This window comes from Rattus norvegicus, chromosome 1, assembly GCF_021556685.1.
Source record: "Rattus norvegicus strain SHRSP/BbbUtx chromosome 1, alternate assembly SHRSP_T2T, whole genome shotgun sequence".
Classification (NCBI taxonomy): Eukaryota; Metazoa; Chordata; class Mammalia; order Rodentia; family Muridae; genus Rattus; species Rattus norvegicus.
The window spans coordinates 111,742,524-111,767,273 of NC_141534.1; the positions used below are offsets into that span (position 1 = coordinate 111,742,524).

Here is a 24,750-nt window from a genome sequence, read left to right on the forward strand (position 1 = left end):
AAGGAAGAATGTTTTTAGAGGTTTTGATCCATTCTTGGGCCAACTCTATTGCCTTTAGGTCCATAGCAAGACAGAGCATCATGGTGTGGATAGTGTGATGGAGAAAATGCTCATGTCATGTTTTCCAGGAAGCAAATATAAAAGAGAGGGGTTAAAAATTGGCAGAAGCATTATGTATCCTTCAGTGGTCTATTTTCCTCATCCAGGCCCCCTGTAACTGACCCACTCAGATCAGAATCCAGAAACAAAATAATCCATTCATGAGTTCAGATCCCTGATGATCCAGTCACCTCTTAAAGGCCATACCTACAAACACTGTTGCATTATGGCCCAAGCTTTCAATACATGGGCCTTTGGGAGTCATTTAAGACTTAAACCATGCAACTATTCCTGACGCTGTTTAGTATGGATATGGTGCTAGTTTCCACGTCGAAACGTCTTCCAAATAGTCACAGTAATTAGCAATGTTCACAAGACAGTACAGAGGACATGAGGAGCCTGGAAGTCAGTTCTTACCAGATGGCAAATACATCAACAAAAATAGAAGAATAAGTTAGGATGTTGGTGTGTACACACATGCACACATGCAGACACACAAACACATGCATGCATACACATACACACAGGCATAGATAATATCCATAAGACAGTATTAGGTTGGTGGGATGGATGGTGCAGAGAATTCATCCCTTAGGAATATTAATTCTTGGAAGTTCAAAATTGATCATACAAACAAGTAAGCAAGCAAACAAAGGAAAATCACACATGAAGCAAACATTGGCCTTCTTATACAAACTCTAGTTCACTGTGAAGTGATGTGGTTGGCATGGTCAAATATGCAGGCAAGTAGGAGAGAAAGGAATCAGTGCCGACAGAGAACAGTAATACCAGATAGCGTGTGAACTATTAGACACACAGGTTAAAATGTAAAAAAAAATCTATTAATAATATCTAAAATCTATATACTCTTTAATATTGTAAGATATTTCTATATTCTGATTCATTTATGTCAGAATAACTCTGTTAGAAAGTGCTTTGCATAATGACCATTTAACGAACAACTAAGTGGAGACTTCCCTATGCATTCTGAATGTCCCAAATTTATTTGGCCTTAACTCTTGCTTATTTCCTAGGCATTTTTTGAATTTATTTTATTTTTGAGAATATTATACATGAGTTCTGTCTTTCTGTCATATCTACCCTTTTTTGCTTCCCCTTCCAACTTCACATGAAACCACCGACTACTTGATTATTGATTTTTTTCTACACAGACAAAAGCTACTGAGTCCATGAGTGTTGCTGACATTTTGAAGTGTTTAGAGGTAAACACTGGGAATTGGATAACCTATCAGGGGATTGGTTTATGGAGAAGGCAGAGGCCTAGGAGCTGTGAATGCTTCATTTGCATGAAGAGGAATTCCAGGCACTTGCTGGACTTGTCCTTATGAATAGAGAGGGACCTGTAGCCTGGCCACCAGCCTAATTAATCACCTCAAGGGCTGCAGTGGTGGAGATCATAAGCCTGTGGGCAAGAGGACAGGCAGAGTAACTAGGCACATTGAAGACTTTAATTTTCACATTGGAAATGTCCCGTGTAGATTACAGACAGTGATCCCAGACCTCTGACCCTCCAAACAGCCCTGCTCACTTTCACTCGAGGTCCTTAGGAAATGCAAATTTAAACCCCTCCAGCCCCCTCCTAAAACTCTCTGTGATTAGGGTTTTGATGAGGCCCTGTTGGCCAATGACGATGCCCACTCACATCTGCAAACCACTGCAGTGAGTTTTCACTGAAAAGCTCCAGAGGCTCCTGAAAGGCTAAGTAAGATGGCATGCTTACATCTTACAGAGGACATTAGCTGGGATTTCACTTGGGGTCTCAGAAAGATGCTTCCCCTCAAACGCTGTTACAACCACTGTGAAAATGGCTGGTCCCAACCTCTGCATTTCAGCTGCTGTTCTGATTCGACTCCTTGGTGTTTTCTGACTGAAGATCTGTAACCCTTCTCCATGGAGATTCATTTGCCTGCTTTTCTCAGTTCCTAAACAATCCTGGGTGTCAAATCCTATGCAGTTGTCAGCTCCTTGCCTCTTGAGGCTCAGTGTGAAGCTTCTGGTTTAAATACATTGGAGGCCAGGATCGTGGCTAAGCAGCAAGTCAGACATCAGCATCTACGACTTCTTTGGATGAATATTGAATGGTCTGTCTTAGTCTGAAGTTATTTATGCTGCTGTGAAAACTTACTGGATCTTAAACTGCAGTACAATACTCAGATCAAATAAAGCAGTACTGCCAAAAAAAAAAAAATCACCATCCCCCTTTTTTTTCAGGTTAAAAGTTCAAGGGGGAGAGGGTATTTTCAGGGGTTTTTTTTATTTTTTTTATTTTATATTTCTTTACTTACATTTCAAAGGTTATTCCTGTTCCAGATTTCCTGTCTATAATTCCCCATTCCATTTCCCCGCTCCCCTCCCCCATACGGATATTCCCCATATACATCCCCCTTATTGTCCTCCCCCATATTCCCCTGCACTGGGGGTCCAACCTTCGCAAGACCAAGGGCTTCCCCTTCCACTGGTGCCCCAACAAGGCTGTTCTCTGCTACATATGCAGTTGGAGCCCTGGGTCAGTCCATGTATATATAGTCTTTCAGTAGTAGTTTAGTCCCTGGAAGCTCTGATTAGTTGGCAGTGTTGTTTTTATGGGGTTGCAAGCTCCTTCAACTCTTTCAATCCTTCCTCTAATTCCCCCCAAGGGGGTCCTATTCTCAGTTCGGTGGTTTGCTGCTAGCATTGACCTCTCTATTGGATGTGCTCTGGATGTGTCTCTCAGGAGAAATCTATATCCAGTCCCTTTCTGCATGCACTTTTTTTAGCTTCATCAATCTTATCTAGTTTTGGTGGCTGAATATATATGGGCCACATGTGTGTCAGGCTCTGAATGGCCATTCCTTGAGTCACTGCTCTAAACTTTGCTTCCATATCCCCTCCTATGGATATTTTTCCCCTTTTAAGAAGGAGTGGGGGCATCTGCATTTTGGTCATCCTTCTTCTTGAGTTTCCTGTAGTCTGTAGATTGCATCTTGGGTAATTTGAGCTTTTTGGCTAATATCCACTTATCAATGAGTTTTTCTGTGATTGAGTAACCTCACTCAGGATGATATTTTCTAGTTCATTCCATTTGCCTATGAATTTCATGAAGTCATTGTTTTTGATTGCTGAGTAGAACTCCATTGTGTAGATGTACCACATTTTTTGGATCCATTCCTCTGTTGAAGGGCATCTGGGTTCTTTTCAGCTTCTGCCTATTATAAATAAGGCTGCTATGAACATAGTGGAGCATGTGTCTTTGTTGTATGTTGGAGCATCTTTTGGGTACATACCCAGGAGAGGTATAGCTGGGTCTTCAGGTAGTATAATGTCCAGACTGATTTCCAGAGTGGTTGTACCAGTTTGCAATCCCACCAACAATGGAGGAGTGTTCCCCTTTCTCCACATCCTCACCAGCATCTGCTGTCACCTGAGTTTTTGATCTTAGCCATTCTGACTGGTGTGAGGTGGAATCTCAGGGTTGTTTTGATTTGCATTTCACTGATGACTAAGGATGTTGAACATTTCTTTAGGTGCTTTTTGGCCATTCTATAATCCTCAGCTGAGAATGTTTTGTTTAGCACTGTGCACCATTTTTTAGTAGGGTGATTTGGCTCTCTGGAGTCTAACTTCTTGAGTTCTTTGTATAATTTGAATATTAGCCCTCTATCAGTTGTAGGATTGGTAAAGATCTTTTCCCAATCTGTTGGTTGCTGTTTTGTCTTATCCACAGTGTCCTTTGCTTTACAGAAGCTTTGCAGTTTTATGAGATCCCATTTGTTGATTCTTGATCTTAGAGCATAAGCCATTGGTATTTTGTTCAGGAAATTTTCCCCAGTACCCAGGTGTTCAAGACTCTTCCCCACTTTTTCTTCTACTAGTTTGAGTGTATCTGGTTTGATGTGGAGGTCCTTGATTCACTTGGACTTAAGCTTTGTATCTGGTGATAAGAATGGATCAATTTGCATTCTTTACATGGTGACCTCCAGATGAACCAGCACCATTTGGGAAAATGCTATCTTTCTTCCATTGGATGGGTTTAGCTCCTTTGTCAAAGATCAAGTGGCTATAGGTGTGTGGGTTCATTTCTGGGTCTAGACCTTCATGAAGTCTGGATGGCAGTAAAAGGAGGTAGGCAGAGAGTAGTGGAGGTCACTGTGTGGGCTAGCCAGATGCACAATGTTTTAAAGAGAGTGATGTTGGAGCAAGTGAAGGTATCCTAGTGTTTCCATTGAGGAGTGATAAACTAGAGGAGGTAAGGTATATGCCAAAGGAAACAATGTTTCCAGCAAAAACACAACTTCAGCCTGAGTGGAGACATCATAAACCGAGTGAATTGTGTTTGGGAGAGGGTAACACCATAAACCTAATGAAGCACCTGATATATGGGTGGGAGGGTGGGAGGGGAGAAAGGAGGTTGTGAAGCTGTGACAGTACTGTGATGGGGGAGTTCAGAGTGTTGAAACCTTCTTTGTAATATGTTTCTCCCGGTGTTTAAATTTTACGGTGTGTGAAAATGTACTTTTTTTTTGGTAGAAGTAACCATTCTTTAATGTAGCTTGTAGCTCTACAAGTACAAAGCACTTTCCATGGGATCCCATCCCTGTGGGATGGTCAATTTAGATTGGTAATTGTCTGGATTAAGATGTTTCCTGGGGTATATCCCCAGGAGTGGTGTAGCTGAGTCTTGAGATAGAATATTGCCAGTTTTCTAAGAAACCATCAAATTGATTTACAAAGTGATTTATAAGTTTGTGCTACCACCCACAATGAAGAAATGTTTCCGTTTCTCCACATCCTTGCCAGCATGCGCTATCTCTTGAGTTTTTGGTCTTAACCATTCTGATGGGTGTATGATGGGGCCTCAGAGATGTGTGGATTTACATTTCCCTAATGACTAAGGACTTAAAACAGTTTTTAAAGTGATTCTCAGCCATTCAAGATTTCTCTGTTGAGAATTCTCTGTTTAGCTCTGTATCCTGTTTTTTATTGGGTTATTTGGTTTGTTGGTGTCTAACTTGGGTTATTTGTAAATTTTGGATATTAGCCTTCTGTCAGATACAGAGTTGGTGAAGTGACCTATCGACAGTATCCTTTCCCTTATAGAAACTTTGACATTTCATGAGTTATCAATTATTGATCTAGAGCCTGAGCCCTTGGTGTTTTGTTCAGGAAACTGTCTCCTGTACGAGTCAGTGAGAAATATATTTATGTACACTTGTGAGTGAGTGCCATTTCCAGAGAGAATTAACTAAGAAGTAAGGTGTTCTCTGAATATGGTACCATTCTGTGAAATGGGGGTCTCGTGCCTGTGATCATATCTTCTCTGCCATAATGTGTACTTTCAAACTGTAAGCCAGGATAAGGCAATTCTCCTTAGGATGACTTAGTCAGACATTTTTCTATGATCATTGAGAAAAGTATCCTATATAATTAACAGATCAAATATGTTCAATAAATACCTATTAGTACATCAAGTAATAAAAGAATCCTAGGAAGACCGTTTTCTTTTTAATGACCAATGAGGACATCAGCCCTTATTGAAATTATCCTAATTAAACATAGCTGCACCTTGTACAAATGCCAAGAATTTCATATGTTCAACTCTTGCAGCCTTAAAGATAAACAAGAAAGTATTTTAGAGAAACATAGTAAAGAGTGATTTGAAGGGAAATCTTAATTACTAATAAAATTTCAGAATAGAGGATGGTTCCATTTAAGTGGAATAAAATTCAACTTGTGTAGAAGTGACTTGATGTCTTTTCATTGCTGTTTTGTTATATTTACTTTTCAAAAATTGTTTTATCATTTTAAAATGTTTGTGTCTGTGTATCTGTGTGTTTGTGTTCATGTGACTATGTGCACACAATTGCCTTGGAGTGTAGACATCTAGGATCTTCTGGGGCTATAGTTAGATGCAGAGAGAGCCATTTAACATGGCTATCGTAAACGGAACTTGAGTTCTCTGGTGAGCACCAAGTTCTCTTAACCACTGAGCAGTCTCTCCATCCCCATGATTGGGGGCTTTTACAAGACAAGGAGAAAGTAAGAAGGAGGAATGGTAGGGCATTTAACAGTCAGAATGGTAAAAAAAAATTAATCTAGAAATGGTGGCATTGACCCATATGAGCCATTCTGGGTTTGTTAAATTCTGCTATGTATATGAGACATTCCACATCTTCCCAAAAACTAAGAAACAGGTCTCTGACCTTAGGTGTTACTTAAATTAACACTAATTATAAGGGGTGTAGAGTTGTCATCTCAGGGATATTCCTTGAACTGTTAATAACCATGTGCGTATCTGTTTTAGTCCTCTATGTGGGCTGATTGGATGGGGTGGGTTAGACTACCTCAGTTTCTCAGGGTCTACCTACATCTGCTCAAGAATGGAACATTTGGTTTCCTTTGTTTTCCTAGGAAACAAACTTAGTTTGGGGCCATAAGGTTTTGAATACATTAGGATAACATTAAAACAAAAAACAGAAATTAAAGACTCCCAAAATGTCTATTAAGTGGGATAAAATACTCACCTTTGTGTCTAAATTTCCCTTTTCTCTACTAAAGCCTTTTAGATCTTTCCGGTCAATATCCGTTTCAATATAAAAGATACTACAAGAGCTGTTTTATCAAATTGGACGATTAGAGTTCTACAAGAGAAAAAAAAATCCAAATAGAGAAAAACTAAAGAGATGAAATCCTCCAAGCAAAAGCATTAGAAGATGTTTAAAATTTTATCTATACCCTTGCCAGACTTTTGACCAGTTACTTTCCTTGGGATTCCATTTTCAGATTCCTATCTTTGAACAGTGTCCTAAATGTTCCACTAGGATGCTCATTTTAGAAGAGTCTTGACTGCCCAGCAGAGGTTATGACACAGGGAGAAGACCTTTGAAGGGCGCAATAGCAGTCTTTGAATAGGGGCTGCTCTAAACTAGTCCTCTGGTTAGTCAGATTGAGACCAGTGTTTAAGAACTACCCCTGGTGATATTTTTACGTATTTCCCTTTCTGTATAAATTACAAGACAATCCTTCTAAGTGTCTTTGTACCATCCTGTGTTTAAGACTCTTTATTGACACAGGAAAGAAAAGAAATAATCACCAACCTGGCAGCATGCTTCAAAGAATGATCTAACAGATCAGGGATTCGTTTGGCTTCAACCTTGATGTTTCCCTGCATGTATTTTCATTAAAGATTACTTTGATACAGACAAGAAAAACATGCCTTCTCTGTCTGACACTTGCTTGCAAATGCCTAAGAAGAGACTGGAATTCTCTTACTAAGTGCTGAATGTGCAAGGTGACTGTGGAACTATCCAGTTTGTTTTTATTGTTACTGGTTTTCATTTAAGAAACAGTCTTCCTGTACATCCCAGGCTATCATAATACTAATAGTAGTGCCCCTGCCTCTGTCCCCCAACTGTTGTGACTATATACATGAGTCATCATGTTCAAGTAAACCAAAAGTGAATCAAGTACGTTAATTATCCTGCGGTGGATTCTCTTTTATTTACATCTGGATTTTATATATTGTTTTAAGTCTTCTAATTGATTTATAAGCTAAGTCCCACAGAGCTGAAGGTAATCTTGGAAATGGACAAGACCTTGAAAAGCATTATATGTATGTAGTTAACCCCTTTATTATTCTAGAAAGAAAACAGGGCACCAAAGGACAAATGTTTCTTCAACATTTGATTTCAGCCAAGAGGTGGAGAAACGAGTACAGGGGTTCCTGTCCATGAAGCTCAACCATATTCAAGTAGAACAATTGTTCATGCACTTCTTAGTAGATAAAAGGCTCTTAAGAACGTGCTTTGGGGGCTGGAGAGATGGCTCAGTGGTTAAGAGCACTGACTGCTCTTCCAGAGGTCATGAGTTCAATTCCCAGCAACCACATGGTCACTCACAACCATCTGTAAAGAGATCCGATGCCCTCTTCTGGTGTATCTGAAGACAGCTACAGTGTACTTATATATAATAAATGAATAAATCTTTAAAAAAAAAAGAACGTGCTTTGACTGACACACAGATAAGAGGCAGCTGGGTCTTAACGAGCTGAGTGGGTATGGGGGGGCGAGGAAGAATGCGGAAGCATGAAGCATAATGCAGTGGAAAACTGAAATTCAAGAAAGAATAAGTCTTTGCCCTAAAGAGTGAGTTTTGGTGAAGAGTCTAGATAAAACAATGACTATCATTGCCAACTTTCTGTGGCTAGCTGTTGGGTGTGTGTTAGTCTGTCTTTACAACAGAAAACAACTTACCTTTCACTCCTGAGCAGTTATAGTAAAACACATAAACCTAACACATTTGGCATCGATACTGTAGCTTCTGGGAATGTTAAAATTATTTTCAGATAGGAAGTATTTCAGTGATAATAGATTTTATATTCATTCCATTCACTGGTCAGAATTGTATTGATTTTAATCAAATTTCATCACTGTGTATAGAGGTCGGACTTGTCCACGGCAGACAGTAGTGAACTGGGTATCTTAAAATGCTCTCTGTCCTCACCAATTCTTGCTTTACTTCCTGGAAGAGCTCTTTCCTCCATCTTCAGTAAAATACCCATTTCCGTATAGTCTGTAAATAGATATAGCTACCAACCACAGCTAGTTCATGGAGGATCAGAAAGGTACACCCTTCACTTAAGGGCAAGGTGTATAGATCAAAGGTCACAGAGAACTTGGTGTTTTGACATTCCTGGATCTTGCTGGCTGGGAGACAAACCAAAACTTATGAGTTTGTATGAGACTTACAATACCTTGACAAGAGGACAGAATGTGCTGCCTATGTAGTAAGAGATCTGGGGTCAAGTGCAGACTGAATTTAACTTTGGGAGACGGGAGAGCAGGCCTCTGAGGAAGAGCTGAACTCCAAGTGACAAGGAGTATAGCAGGAAAAGGGTCAGGAGCACCAGTGGAATCTCAGCCTCTTTAAGTAATGGTTGTAGGATGCTGCTTTATTATGTTTAACCAAATTACCAAATTACCTAACAAACATTTACATCTGCACTTTGCACAGGATGACTAAACCTCAGAGTTAAACATCTCCCAGAGTGAAACAAGTCAATTTCAGAGTGGGGCTGAGGCAAGAGACCCACTTGTCTTAGGTTGCCTGGCACTTGCTCAAGGTAAGCTTTTCCTGAGCATGCCACCTCCTCGCCATGGGGAGGAAGAAGATAGACAAGAGTTTAGGAAAGATGAAAATTCAAAAATAAGAGACACTAACATCTTTACCTATGAGGCTATATCTCCCTTTCTCGTTGTATCTCATTTCCTGAGTAGTAACCTGATAATTGATAAGCTCGGTGAACTGAATAATTAGCCGTAGACTCTTAGCAACTGAGAATGAATGAATGATAAGGTGAGAGGATGGTTAAGGGATTACTAAACCTCAGGAAGTTTATAAAAGCTTTCTGATCAAAGTTTCATACCAAGGTTTAAATATTTGCTAAGTCTGGGGAACGGTTTTACAATAAACTGTCAGGAGGAGCCTCAGAACCTGGCCTAGGATGACAAGATCCCTGGAAGCTTGCACACATGCAGAAGACAGCAGTGATGAATAATTAGAGCCGTCTGCTAGTTGTTGACACCAAGAATTAAGATCAGGATCAAGCGACTCCTAGCAGGGATAGCTAGTGCAGACCATATTGTTTCCTTCATTGAAAGAGTCTTTTCAAGATAGCTAAGGCAGACTCTGACCCCTTAGGTAGCAATGAATATCCTAGTAAGAGCACCAGTGGAAGGGGAAGCCCTGGGTCCTGCTAAGACTGAACCCCCAGTGAACTAGTCTATGGGGGGAGGGCGGCAATGGGGGGAGGGTTGGGAGGGGAACACCCATAAGGAAGGGGAGGGGGGAGGGGGATGTTTGCCCGGAAACCGGGAAAGGGAATAACACTCGAAATGTATATAAGAAATACTCAAGTTAATAAAAAAAAAAAAAAAAAAAAAAAAAGATAGCTAAGGCAGAAACCAAAAAGATGACCCTGGACAAACATTGAAGCCTTCCAATGACTTGCAGCATGGCCCATAATGAAGGCATGTCCTACTTTTCTCCTCTAGCTATATGGCATGCTCTGTGACGGTTAGGTGATCTGAGTCCCTTACTGTGTTTGGTGATACCTTCCAATGTATTATGTATATCAGCCTCATTCCTAATAGTCTGTGCTCTAAAGCAGAGCTTCCAGGCAAATATGGAAAGGCAGAATACAAGATCACACAGCTAGGAAGCCTTGTTCTGGTCCTGGAGTTAACCGTGTAGCTTAATGTTCTCTAAGCCCTTTGCTTTGCAAGTTGCAGGAGCCGTTGCCTTTGTCTGCATTTTATCAGAATTATTCTGCTGATGTGCACTATATGCTCCTTTTCCCATTATCTTTCTGCCATCATAAAGAAGTAATACCACTGTAGCTGTGGGGAGGCTCCTGTGCTCTATACCATCTATTCCTAATAATCCCCCTAGCTCTGTTCTCTTTTCTGAGCCACTAATGTCAGGTAATGGTTTCCAAGTCAGAACCCGCACGGCTGGATGTTCAAACTTTGGGTTACCGTGACTTTTCTGACACATCACCTGTCTCGAGTCTGATATGCTACAAAAGTTATTCAAAAAGGAGAAATATGATATAATGTAACAGTTCATTTTCTTAGCCTGCCTCTCACCTTTGGGAAAGGTGTTTTTGTTGAGTTCTGAAATCAACCTGTAGCAGCTTCAGCTCCTAAGGCAAACACTGTTACAGTTTTTATGGCATTAGGATTCCTGCAGAGCCATTTTTTTCCTCTCAGAGGAGTAGGGAGATTGTTTGGGGCTAAGTTGGGAATAGTTTGATTGCCTCTGTTATAAACATCTCTGAAGTATATTTTTTCCATGCCCAAGTAACCTCGCAACCTCAAATCAAAGAAGGAATCAGACAGACTGTGTGCAGCTAGACTTCTCTTAAAGTAAAAATGAGTATGGTAATCACAGCTTTCAGAATTTGTGAAAATACCAATGTAAGAAAATTAGCTCTAATGCAAGCTTAGCCATGGAATCTTATTGAGAAAAGTCTTATTCAAGTAGGGAGCATTTAAATAATAAACCTATAACGGGAAACACAAAGAAAGCACAGAAAACTAGTATTTACAACAAGACTGCTGTAATGACTATGGATTTGAGTATGAAATGCTTTGGTTGATTTTTGTACATTGTCTCTTGTCAGACTGTGAGCTTCTCTGATGATTTGCAGAAGTCTCCTGGGAGAGTATCTTTGCACTCGCTCAGCAGAGAACAACAATTGCAATATGTAAATAGGGTGCCTCTTCCTTTTGGATGCCTTGGGATATGTGTAATAGATTAAGTTGGCTTTGTGCAGAGCAAACAGGTCTGTTACCAAGAATATGAATAATGTCAGTTTCCATAATTGCTAACATCTGGCTTTCCATAAATCTGTTAAATTGCACGGAAGCAGAATTAGGTTTCTGTGTCATAAGTAAAGCAATTACATGGAACTCTGTAGGCAACACAGTTTCTGAACTGACTTTGGAATCCTTCCCTTCTGTGGAGAACATTTGGGTTTCACACTCTTCTCATGATGGACAGGAGGCTTGCTTGCCATTGTTCCTTTTTGTGAAGGGAAAGGATTGCTAATGTCTTTGCAACCTCATAGGCTTGAAATAGCCAAACACTAAACTATCATTTCAGGAGTGGGAATTAACATTTTTGGGTGGGAATTAACTGCCAATTTTGAGATTAGTTTTAGAGAGAGCAAAAATTGGTAATGGTTTGGTTGAAATTACATTTCTACACAGTCTCTATAGAGATTTATTAAGTGGTTCCTTTTGTCCCTTTCCTAAAAAAAGATGGAAAAATGAAATTATTTTGGAGGGGTGAAATTTTGCTTTTCTATTTCACTATGATGACGCTTTTGTATGTTTATTACACTTTACATTAGAATCAAGGATATCACTATAAGACTATAACTTAGTAAGAAAACGGTTTCCTTGAGGACAAAATATTGGTTATTCCCTGTGCTTGCTAAACACCTCAAAAACACAATTTCATCAATATAAGCTATATAAACTTTTGTAAACTTCATGAATTTATATATTACATGAAGTTATATAAATGTATAGATTGCCTAAAGTGTTTTCTGCCATTTGAGGCACTAGGAAAAGTGAGCAACAGGATGTCAGCTCTACCCTAAGAGAACTCACTGCCCATGGTGGGGTCACATCAACTGATGGCTGCTGCAAGGAAGAAAGAGTCAGTTTTTTCTCTGGATATGGTTCCTGGTAATAGTTCCACATTCCAGGATGTGATCCTACACCCAAGAACAGACTAATAGCACCCAATGGATTCAGTACGTTTTAAAAAAAGAAAAGAAGAAACGTGAAGTTGGAAGGGAAAATGTTTCAGACCAATGGGAAGAGGTGGTAAGAAGTGGGGATTTAGTTTAACCAAAATATAGTGTATTGACATTTGAAATGAAAAATGAATTTAAAATAATAGTATAACCAGAATGGGTATAAAGATAGAGTTCCATTATTTCCCTTTACAGAGAAGGCTACATAACACTGAAGACATTTCAAAAATGTCAGATGGAAACCTATTACTGTAGAAGCTGCCTACAGTATTTACAGCACATATATAAAGAGTTAAAATGGAGTGACCCTGTAATGGGACAGCAATGTTTAAGAGACATCACAGAATAACCAATAAAACTTCTGTGCCAGCAATTAGCTCTTTTGGATTGTTGACAAGTGAAGTCCTATAGCCCCTCAAACATGCACTACTATTACCGGGGATATTAGTTACCAGCCAGAACTTGATGGGAAGTCGCCTGTTGCTGAAGACAGCATACATTGCATCAGAAAACACAAAGTAGCAGGCTGCTACTCACTTCGAATCTTCTGCTGGCCAGATGTCATAATGGTGGAAGATGCTATGTATGCTACTGGAGGGGAAAATTATCACTAATCTTACAGAGATATGGATGTGAACCCTGGGATCTACAACCGTGTCCTGCATGACAAGACATGCACACTGGTGCACTAGTGGCATAAATATTATGGGCTACACCAACCACTTTCTGATTGGATTTAAAGGCTGTTTCAAAAATAAAACTCCTAAGATTGATACGAGGGCCAAGAACATATGCACAGCCAAGTCAGAGGCTCCAGGGGCTCTTACACTGCTAACAAGACCTATTAAACCAACTCATAATGACTTATTGCTGTAACCATTGATTACTGAATTTGTCACCCCTCATCAGAAAAGTCCTCTTTTTGTATATGGTAATTTACACAGAGACCCCAAATGGCACCAAATGTACAGAATTGCAGACTGGAAAATGTACACATGCCATACCTCTTAAGACTCCACTATCATCATAATGAGTGTTCGGAACAATAAGACGTGGATGAAAATTAGCAAGTATTTAGAGAATATCAACGGAGTGTTTTAAATATACACACTCATTATATCAAGGGATAAGCATTGCATCTTCATTATATTATCTATAGTTTGGTTTTCATGTGAATCATGATTTGTTACACAAGTTTGTGTCATGGTAAAGGAGCTCCAGACAAGAGAAGCCATCCATGGGCATATGCTCTTACAGGTGAAGGGGCTGGCTCATTGTAAGAACGGCATTGAAAGGGAAATAGGATTCCAATTCAGATCTGCTAACTGTTTCACTCAGTGCTGACTTTGGTTGAGAATAGTTAGAGGAAGAATGAGAAGACAAAGGGCGTCCTAGAAAGGATCACCACCCTACATAGTGTGTTGGGAATGGTCTTGCTTAAGAATGTCATTGAACATGCTTCTAAGATGAGAGAAGCCTTTCTCTGCTGAGTTAGAATCCAGGAATCAAATCTTCCACCCTTTCCATGGTTTTTCTTCATTGTTTATTAACTAACTGGCTTCCCTGAGACTTAAGTTGGTAGAACAGAAAGAGAAAGTACATCTTAGAAGCAAATAGGTTCTGGAAATGATTGTTATGTAAGCTTGGTGGTGAGGCCTACAGTCGCAGATACTCTGGAGGGCTGTGTAAGAGGATTTCACATTTAAGGTTAGCCTGGGCTCCTGACTAGGCGAGCCCAGCATAGGCAATGTCAGGAGACTCTGCCTCAAAATAAAAAACATAAAGTGGTCTGGGGATGGAGCTCACCCAGAAGGCACCTGTGTAGCTTGCACAAGACTGCAGGTTCAAACCCCCAGCGTCACAAAAAAAATATAGCATCGAAACTACTTAATGTCTTCTTGTATTGTTGCCATGAATCTGTTTTATAGCAATATGGTCCCTGCAGCCAGGAGGAGAACATAGGTCACAGATTTCCCATTATTTTCAAGTCATAATTGCTTCAAAACTCTAACCCACTTGGGGTAATTGCATCATTTTACACTCAGAATGTCAACTGAAAGTACTCAGGGGATCTATGTAAGATATAATGTTTGAAAATTAATCTTAGAGTCTAGAGTGTAAGTTGTTGAAAGTAAATAGGAATCGCAAAAGCACTGCAGTACACTGTGGCTCCTGAGTTGTGCAGGATAACAGAATCCTCCAGAAGCACTTCTCAAGCCAGTACATGCTCGTCACCTACCTATCCATACCTCAGCTTCCCTGCTTTAAAAACTAAAGCTAACTTTCTGTCTTGTGATCACGATAGCGTAACTGATTCTTGAAAAGAAGAGCTGTCTCTATATTCATCATCTACATGTGTATAAGCACACATGAGTGCACACACATATCAGTAAAATTGCTATTATGGCTTGAAAATTGTAAGATTTTCAAAATTTGTTTATATGTATATGTGTATTATACATGATTATATGTAGGTATATGTATAATATAAAATATCACACACACACACACACATACACACACACACACACACACACACACACACACACACACACACACACACATATATATAATCTTCTAACTTCTCCCAGACCCTCTTTCTACCCACTCAAATTTCCTTTTTCTCTTTGCAAAAAAAAAAAAAAACTCCACAAAACAAAACTCAAAGTAAACAATGACCAATATGAAAAATACCAAATAAAATGAAACAAAAATCCACAAAAGTATCATACCTGTTTTATGTTGGTCAACTATTCATGAGCATGTGGCCTGCCCCAGGTTATGGTCGATATACCCAGTGACACTCTATTGGAGAAAGCTTTTATTTTTTTTTCCTTTTCCACCAATTACAAAGAGCTTCTTGGTTAGGGGTGGGACTCTGTGTCCACTTCCGCTTCTTAGTGCTGGTACCCAATCTTGCTTGAACCTCTGCAAGCCTTGTGCATTATGCCATAGTCTCTGTGAGTTCGTCTGTGAGATGTGAGTGTATCTGTCCTGCTGTGTAGAAGACGCACTTTTCTTGGAGTCACTCATCCCCCCGGCTCTTAAAATCTTTGTGACTTCTCTTCCCCAGAGCTCCCTGATCCCTGAAGGGAGGAATTTAATGAAGATATCTCATTATATGTATTCCAAAATCTCTTATTCTCTACATATTGTCTAGTTGTGAACCTCTGTGTTAACTCCCCATCTTCCTGCAAGACAAAAAGCTTCTCTGAGGAGGGTTGATTATTTTATCCTAATGATGTATAACTTCACACATATATTAGCATGGGATTCAGATGAGATGACATTATTCTGACATTCTGCCCTCCTACAGGAGTCCTGTCTAATGATCAGTAGCATGTCGGATGGGACCCCAAGTCATGTGTTCTGTTTCATCAGTTTTGTGTTAGCAGTGTCTTGCATGTTCTTTTCTGTTACCTTTAATATCAGTCACGTCTGTTGTGCCAATAGCCTTGTACATAATGGTGTTTTATCATCTCAAGGGTATTTGTAGACATGGCTAGAGATTAGCCAAAGAAGTAGAAGATTCTGACATACAGATGACAAGTCCCTTCCAATAAAGCTGAAAAATTCACATAGAAAGAAAGGCCAAGTACAATTTTCTTGATATGACACCAGCACCAATGAGCAGAAGTTGTTCGCTAGGATATTTGATCTAAATTTAATGAATAAGTTTCTTTTAAAGTAGCCATTTACAGGCAAAACAGGCTGCCTTTCAAGCTTGGCTGTCAGGAAAGGGCTCAAGAGGGAATTGGCAGGAGTGTATTTGAGACATAGAGGTCACTCAAGTTTGAACTGTCAGGTAGAGTGACTGGATTTGTCTGATTTTCCTATTATGTTGTCAGGGAACACAATATTCAATGTGCTTGTCTTCATCAGCATCCAAGCCATACCTCCTGGAGTCCTGATTTTTTTGTGAGACCCAACTTTTTTTGAGCATTAGGAAGCTAAGTATTTTAATATTAAATAAGACACGTAACAAGAATCATGCAACCTCTTCTTTCAAAGCCCTGGCATCAGGATGTGGGGCAATTGGAGTCAAAGTTGCTCTAATTGCCCACTTGTTTCTGTTCAGTGGCTCGTGCACACACAGTTCTTTTCTACAAGAGCTGGGCTTCAAAGGGTGCCCATTCTGTAGTTGATGAGTTAACAAACTCCATGGCCACTATAAGAGAATAGAGGCAATAGTGGATATTTTAATTAGTTGGGCAGCAATCCATTTGATCTCACAGAAGCTTCAGGCTAGCTGGCAGTGGGAAGACACTTTCAGTCGATGATTCTTAGCCCGCCGGTGAGTCTCCTCCACAGAGCATTTGCCTTGTACAGTCAATGAGCAAATGCAGATGACAAAGGACCTAACACCAGGGAAATCTGCCATAGTGCTGTTCAGTGATAGTGTCTATTATTGTTGTGTCCTGGGTTCCCTTGCCTGGCTTTTGAAATTCTGTGGTTTCTTCATTGCAGATATCGATGAATGTGCCTTAAGAACTCACACTTGTTGGAATGACTCTGCCTGCATCAACTTAGCAGGAGGATTTGACTGCCTGTGTCCCTCTGGGCCCTCCTGCTCTGGTGACTGTCCCCACGAAGGAGGGCTGAAGCATAATGGGCAGGTGTGGATTCTGAGAGAAGACAGGTGTTCAGTCTGTTCCTGCAAGGTAAGGCTGACAGGATGCAGCGGCGGGCATGTTCTCCTTCTTCTCCACCCAGCACAGGTTTCTTTCTGCCCTGGCGCTCACGAGTCCCTAACTTTTCAAAGGGGCCTATCCAGTCTAATCTACAATATAGCTGGTGGGTGAATAGCAAATTGGATTTGAATCTACTCTGCTTTTTGTGGCAAGGGGGTTTCAGCCTTGAGCACAGACTGCCTATCAGGAGAAGCTGGGAAGAGCAGTCAAGGGTGCTTCTTGACTGAGAGCCACAGTACCTTGGTTGTTGGTCAGGTTCAAATGTTCAGGACCCTACATTCTACGCTCACACAAGCTTGCTGGCTCAAAAATCTCTGTCTAAAGTTGTCATTTGCAAGGACTCTCCTTCACTGACTTACGGCCTATGGGAAGATCATCCGAGAAAAGCCAGGCTCACAGATTATTCAAGTAGTGGTCAGACATGAATGGTTGGACAAATCGTGTGGGTAGCACTATGGCGCCTTTGTAACCAATGTCTTTGTCTTTCCCATAACGGGAGCATCTCTTAGGCTAAGTCCCATGAAAGCAAATTGGTTGCTTATGGAAACACACGTCTGCGACAGACATTATGGTGTGACTTATTGCTTTGCACAATGGTCCTGTTAAGTGTTTGATTTCCTCATGCTTTGTCACTTCCATTGTTGATTTTGCCATTTTATTTTCAGTTGTCCTTACTTTGCCACAGCTTTTGGCTTAAATATTGAAACGGGATTGTTTAATCTTGGGCTTTAAAGGCATAGAAAACAAGAAACATTATTTGCTTAGTAGTTTCTGAGGAAGCCAAGTTTCCTAATAAATCCTGTGCTCTCCAGACATGGAGCAGGACCAGGCCTGGGAAACCCATGTGATTCATCTTCTGCTCTGACATCTGGCCACACTTCAACAGAACCCAGGGGTCTACTTGGAAGAGATACATCACCATGTCCTTAACCCGTGGCACCTGTTTTCTCCTTTTCCACTTAAACCTAATTCCATAACCCAAATTTAGATTTATTTTTCCCATTTATTAAGCAGCACATACTAGGCTGTGTTCCGAATAACCCATAACTAGAAAGCACCACCATATTTCATGCAAGCACAGCTTTGAACAATGGAGAAAATATCTCAATGAACAAGTAACTCATCCTCTTTCTCAAGATACCCACTTACACATTATCTGGGGCCTTCAGCTCCCTCTGTCCCAAAGCTTCCTTACTCTTTCCCCACAGAGGATAGGGACTGGTGTATTAGGGACAGTGAAGTCAGCTGTCCTCTCAGCTTCAGGGAGCTCACTCAGCTCAGAAATATAGAACACGGATATAGGCTATTCTCAGGAGGCAAAGAAGGCTGTCATGTGTAATAGTGAACCAGGTAGTATTGAAACAAAGAACAAGAGTTCTAAGGAAAGGAAAAGACGGTTATATGTTAGAATGGTGAACACAGAAAGTGAGAGAGACTGGCGACTGTGTTCTGGCAGCAAGGTGGGGAAACTCCTTTCCATACTTCTGAGTATCATTGCCATCTCCCCAAACCCAAATTTTTCAGGCTTTCTAGACCACTGAAATATTGAGTACAATGAAAGTAAACAGTTTTAGACATATTTGTAACTGCCTTTAAGTCCAGGATAAAGCCAAGGATTCAGCCAACAGGAATGTTCTCCCATGCTTCTATCACTGAACTCGTCATTCAAGCACCCTTGTTCTCCTCTTCTTCATTGTTCCCGAAAGTATCCCAAGTATCTTCTGAGGGACTTGGATGCAGCTAATACCCTAGATAACCAACTCTTATAGTTCATTTAAAAACTATTAGTAATTATCTCCGCCACCACTTTCACAGTATTGAAGAATGCATCAGGTCGATATTTTAACTATTTCTTTAAAATAGATAGTAGAATAATATTGTATGTAATATTCTGACTTTTAAAAGATATATTTTAAATAATCTTACTTTTTTGAGATTGTAATAAAATGACAACATACACACTTCTTTGCCTCCAACCATATCTACCCCTATGTAGTCCTTGCTCACTTTCAAATTCTAGGCCTTCTCTTTTTCTTGAATTAATTGTGTGTCTGTGTCTGTGTGTCTCTGTGTGTGTGAATGTATCTATGTTTGTGTACATACCACTAAATCTACAAGTGCAACATGCTCAGTCTACTCAATGTCACATATATGCACAGGATTTTGAGTTTTGGGGGACTTAGCTCTTAGCATTGGACAATCAACTGGTGACCCTTCCCCAGGGAATACAGTCTCCCCTGATCTCAGGATTCCTTAACTGCCCATAATTCTTAGCATGAGCTTGAGGCCTTGTGAACTTCCCCTGTTTATAATAGCATGTCTCCATTTGTGTGTCAGGAGCTTCAGAGTCATTTGGGGGTCTTGTTAGAACTCTTGATCCAGACTTTGTGGCTTAAATTTCTAAAGCAGTAGACACAGGGTAGTAACCACAAATTTGCCTTTGTTCCTAGTTCCAGGATATACCAAAACCTTGCTATGGGTACTCCATTTTGAGTATAAGTGTCTAGGAGCCCTTAAGTCTTGTTTTAGCAGAAATCTTATTTTCCTATCCCACAGCATCCCTATGATACAAAAATACATGGTAGGGGAAAATCATTCATTAGAGTCTGTCTGGGGGTCCATCATTTGTTCTATTATTGTCTACATTGGAATGTCTACTTTTTCCTCCCTGGATTTCTTTTATACTTTTTGTAAATGTGATAATGAAGTTATTTGTGTCCCTAATGTTTAAAGAGGATGGAAGTTGGTGGAATATGCTAGAACCTAATATCCAAATCAGTAATTGGAAAAATAATGGATATCGCAGTCTGATCAGTTTGTAAGAAAGGACAATAAAGAGGTCTAGAGTAAGATTCCTAATTTTATAGTTTATGTCAGGAAATAGCGGACATTTTCATTAAGTACCAGTTAATAAATACTTTAAATTTTGTGAACTATGATCACCGTGTCACAAATATTCAATCTCACCAGTCTGTTGTGAAATCAGAAGCAGGTTCCATGTAACTAGGTTAGAAGTTTGGCTTCCATGAGACGTGATCAGGCAGCCACTGAATGTGGACCTGGCCATCAGCTTGCTAACTGCTAGTTGATATTTTTATTGAGTGACTACATATGGAGTTCATGTAGATCTAACTACTCAAATGAAAAGTTTCAAAAGACTTTGACATGACTGTGCATTGTGCAGTGTGGGGTGAGTGGGCCAGTATTTCAATAGGTCTAAAATTTAAGACCTAGAATTTTACGCAGTATAATGTATTAACATACTTTTTCTATCAGTGAAAATTTCCCTGCTTTTAAAAGTCTAGAATTGGTTTAAACATTATAATTCTTATTAATTGTGCATGGCTGAACTTTGATAATAAAATTATGTGGAAACATTGAAGTGCCAAGCAGGAGAGTGAGAATTCAGCTTTGATATCTCCGTGGAACTGGGGTCACCAGCTAAGCTGGACAGGGGTCAGGCTCTTGCCACAGCCCACAGAACAAAAGGAGTATTTGCCTGCTGAGATGGGTTTGTTCTCTCTCACACTTGGTTTCCAGTATGATTGCACTCTCTGAATAAACCCTTATAACCGCATTCTATTTGTATTAATGAAGCTACCTTTGCCATTTCCATTATCATACATGATTTTTCTTGACCGTTGCTCAGTAATTCAAAGCCAACAGGAACATTGTCATTGTTCTGAAACCTAATAGAAGCTAAGAGGGGCCTCAATGGCATTTTCACATAATTGATGAGATGTGAAATTGCTTTATTCTATACTAACCCTGAAGGCTATCCACTCATTTATATTCATTCTCTTAACTAGTAGGTGGGATTGGAGCTCATGGAAAGAAATATAGTAATCTGAAAATAATTTATAGTTTTGCTTGGTGCTGGTCTAAACCACACAGGCAAGCCAGGTGGTTTCTGAGGCTTGAGCCTTCAATACCCAGGGAATGAAATAGATTAGTAATGAAATTAAATTGATGGGGCTTGGGGATACTGGTGAGTGGCAAGTGCTGGCCTGGTATGTATGTGTCTCTAGGTTCAATTCCCAGCACTAAAACAAGAAATATGACATGTTATACAAAATGATTGTGACATATTATTTTAGTGAAAGTGATGAGAATCATGATATAAGCCAGTAGGCAAAGGACATATTGTTGGAATATCTGGTTTAATTCAACCTGATCATCCTCTCCCCTCCCCCACCCCCATACACACTTACTCACACACACATTCTATGTATGTCTTTGGATCTGTGTTTGTATATCTTACCATCTATAATCACATATATTTACATACTTAGAGAAAATATTTTTATAAAATGTATATGCATGCACACACACAGGTATTTATGTATATTTAATCTCTTGATATTTTAGAACAGTTCTCTCTTATCGTTTTTACAGTAGAGACAATACATAAAATTTGAGTGAAGTCCCCTATCTACCCTTTTCAGCATCTCCCTTCCACTCTCTGTAAGGAGTGTGGTTCTTTTAAGGATTTCCACCTTAGCTTCCATTGAGTTCACCTTACTATCCATTTTTATGAAGGAAATATAGTGCAGTCTCAAGGGGAGGTCCATTGTATTTGTAGAAAGCAATAGCTATGAAGCCGCATGCTTCATGGCAGATGACAGAGAAAAGCTGTGACTGGCAAAAGAGGTGAGGTGGGTCTGACAGGATGAAAGGCAACATGTATCCGAAAGCACAATACGCCCAATCAACAATCTACAGTTGATGGGGCAGTGATTGATAAGGTTTTTGTTTCCATTAAGCTCAATATCAGTCAGCACTGTGACATAACCAAAATAAGAAGGCAGCTCATACTGCCTTAGCGGAAGCATACTGAAAGGGAAATCGTATGGACACAAACCCATGTCACTCCCTGTGTCTAAAAATTTACATTTAGTTATCGGACTTGGGAAATAAAGGCATACATCTCTACTCCATAGCTCATCACTATTAAATATAATATAGGTAAATGACTTATGTATTTTTGGCAGAAGATGTGTTCAGTTTTTGACTAATAAAGATGGTGAAGATCATGCTTAATAGTCAGAGATGGAAGGAGTAGCCACCGAAGCTGCTGCGTAGTGAAAAATGACAAACGGTGAGAACAGGCTGAGGAATCGGAAATGTTTTTCCTAGAAGAAGTAATTTGGTGAACAATTACCAAGAAATGTTATAATAGAGTACAAGGTCTCTGATTTCAAGGAATAGCAACTACAGCCATCAGAGTGATAACAAGACTAAGACACACAGACATGAACCCTGAATACGTGTTCTTGGTGTGGGCTCCCAAGAATGGCTAGCCTTCAGTGTAATCTTGATAACTCTTAGCTTCAGTTGTTACAGTGAAGGTAGGCTTTATGTCCTCTAATTTATCTTTCGTCAACAGAAATGTAACACTAGTTCAATGCATAGATGGTAGAGATGCTATAAGCACTCAGCCTTGATGCCCGGTGATACTGACCTTCAGTTCCTTAAAACTGAGTGCCCAGCACTAATACTCCTCATACTGTAATGTGTCTGTAATTTGGTGAACTGCTTCATGGAGGAAGGGGACAACTGACTACAAGCTCTTCAAATAAGCAATATAAAGACTTCCTCGTAGAAGAAAATTCTTTTGAAACTCTTGGACTCAATTGTAGGCTTAGAGATAACGCTGCACTGTGTGATCTGTATAAGGCACTCAACGTCTCTGGACCTCAGTTAATTCTTCCCGTATCCCTTAAGATTGGGACACAGATGAAAGTAGGCAGTGCATTTCAGTGTGTCTGCTGGTGTTCTGGAATAGTAGGATAATGTAGTCCCATGGTTTTCCACTGAAATCAGGTTATTTTCTTATTGATTGTCATAGCACACAATACCACGCTTTCATTACATTCACACACACACACACACACACACACACACACACACACACACACACACACACTGTGAAGTTTGCTTTTATTTCCCCCCACTTCCCTAGTGTTCTACTTTCCTCTTCCTGTCTGTTTGTCCACCACCTTGTAGTCCCCCTTCCATCCGGAATGCATTTTTCTTTTTTTTTTTCCGGAGCTGGGGACCGAACCCAGGGCCTTGCACTTCCTAGGCAAGCGCTCTACCACTGAGCTAAATCCCCAACCCCCGGAATGCATTTTTGATCACATTTAGTTTAGCTGCTTATGTTAGTTCTAATTCTTAAACAGAAACATATCTTTTCCATTAATTAATTTATTTATTCACTTTACATCCCAATCACAGCCCCTCTCTTACCAGTCACCGTGTACATAGCCCCTCACCCATCTTGCCCTACTCTCCTCTGAGGAGCAGGAGGCCCACCTTAGTACCAGTCCACCCTGGCATATCAAGTCACTTCAGTACTAGGTACATCCCCTCCCGTGAGGCCAGATACAATTAGGCAGCATAATTAGGGGAACAGGGTTCACAGACTGGCAACAGAGTCAGGGATAGCCCCTGCTTCACAGAAACATATTTTTAAAAAATCATTCAAAGAGCATATTGATTATTTTTCCCTTTGGTGCCCTTAGGAATGTCCCCATTTTGACTTCGCTGGCTCCCATAAAGAAAGGCTGTGCCTGCTTTGAACAAGATGGGAGATGGACAATATAGATTCCGAGCTAAGAAGTACATTCTGTGAGCTCTACGGTCTATTTGCAAGGCTTGATTTTTGGAGTGCATCTGTGCATACATTTTCCTAATCACAAAACCTCCTTGACCTCACTTCTTAACAGGATGGGAAGATATTCTGCCGGCGGACAGCTTGTGATTGCCAGAATCCAAATGTTGACCTTTTTTGCTGCCCAGAGTGCGATACCAGGGTCACCAGCCAATGTTTAGATCAAAGTGGACAGAAGCTCTATCGAAGTGGAGACAACTGGACCCACAGCTGCCAGCAGTGCCGATGTCTGGTATGTCAGTTTCCTGGGGATCCCGATGCCTTTACTCTAGAAAAGGTTATAAACTCACGAGCTCTTGGGCTGGAATTCCAAGATGTTTCCAGTATTACACAGTGCATCATGGGCTATGCTTAACCACTGACCACGTGCTTTTGACACAATCTTTAATACTGCCAATAAAAAAATGTAATAGAAGTGATGGAGTTTGGGTGAGCAAGACTGAGAAACCATTCTGTAATTGTCTCATAGGCTAGCTTATGTGGACACTTTGGATATGTCAAAGTGTTTCAGCGGTTAGTCTTTTCCATAAATGTTTACAGGTTTATGGGTACCAGTTCAAAGATTCTTAGGAAGATGAGAGAACGTATGTGAAGGATGAGTTCTGCACTCCTAACATAGTAGGTGCTTGGTTCAATGCCATAGAAGACCCTTAATGTGGTAACTGCTATCGGTGCTCTTTTATCCCTTATAAATGCTGTTCAAACAGAACAAAGAATATTTTTAAATATTAATATACAGATATTAATACTGTGCCTGGATTTGGGAAAGTTCAAAGAAAACGCATAATTTCCATATCTGGTCCAGTGTGTTTCAAATACAGACAATGGTTTCTAAGAACGGGAAGACTTGAGGGCATGGTACATTGAGGATAGCGGTGCTCCATCGGCTTCATCTCCGAGCATTCTACCTGAGTCAGCTTATAAAGCAAGGTTTTAGCTTGGTGCTTAATAGCTATTGAAATGAA

At 40.2% G+C, this 24,750-nt stretch overlaps 1 protein-coding gene across 2 annotated transcripts in view; it reads left to right on the top strand.

Moving 5' to 3' along the window:
• Positions 1–24,750, top strand: part of Nell1 (neural EGFL like 1) — an 890,282-nt gene that overhangs the window by 856,680 nt on the left and 8,852 nt on the right. For both annotated transcript variants that reach the window (XM_087593733.1, NM_031069.3), the window contains 2 exon segments: positions 16,889–17,082; positions 23,841–24,017. In XM_087593733.1, coding sequence (XP_087449859.1) covers positions 16,889–17,082; positions 23,841–24,017 — 371 coding nt within the window.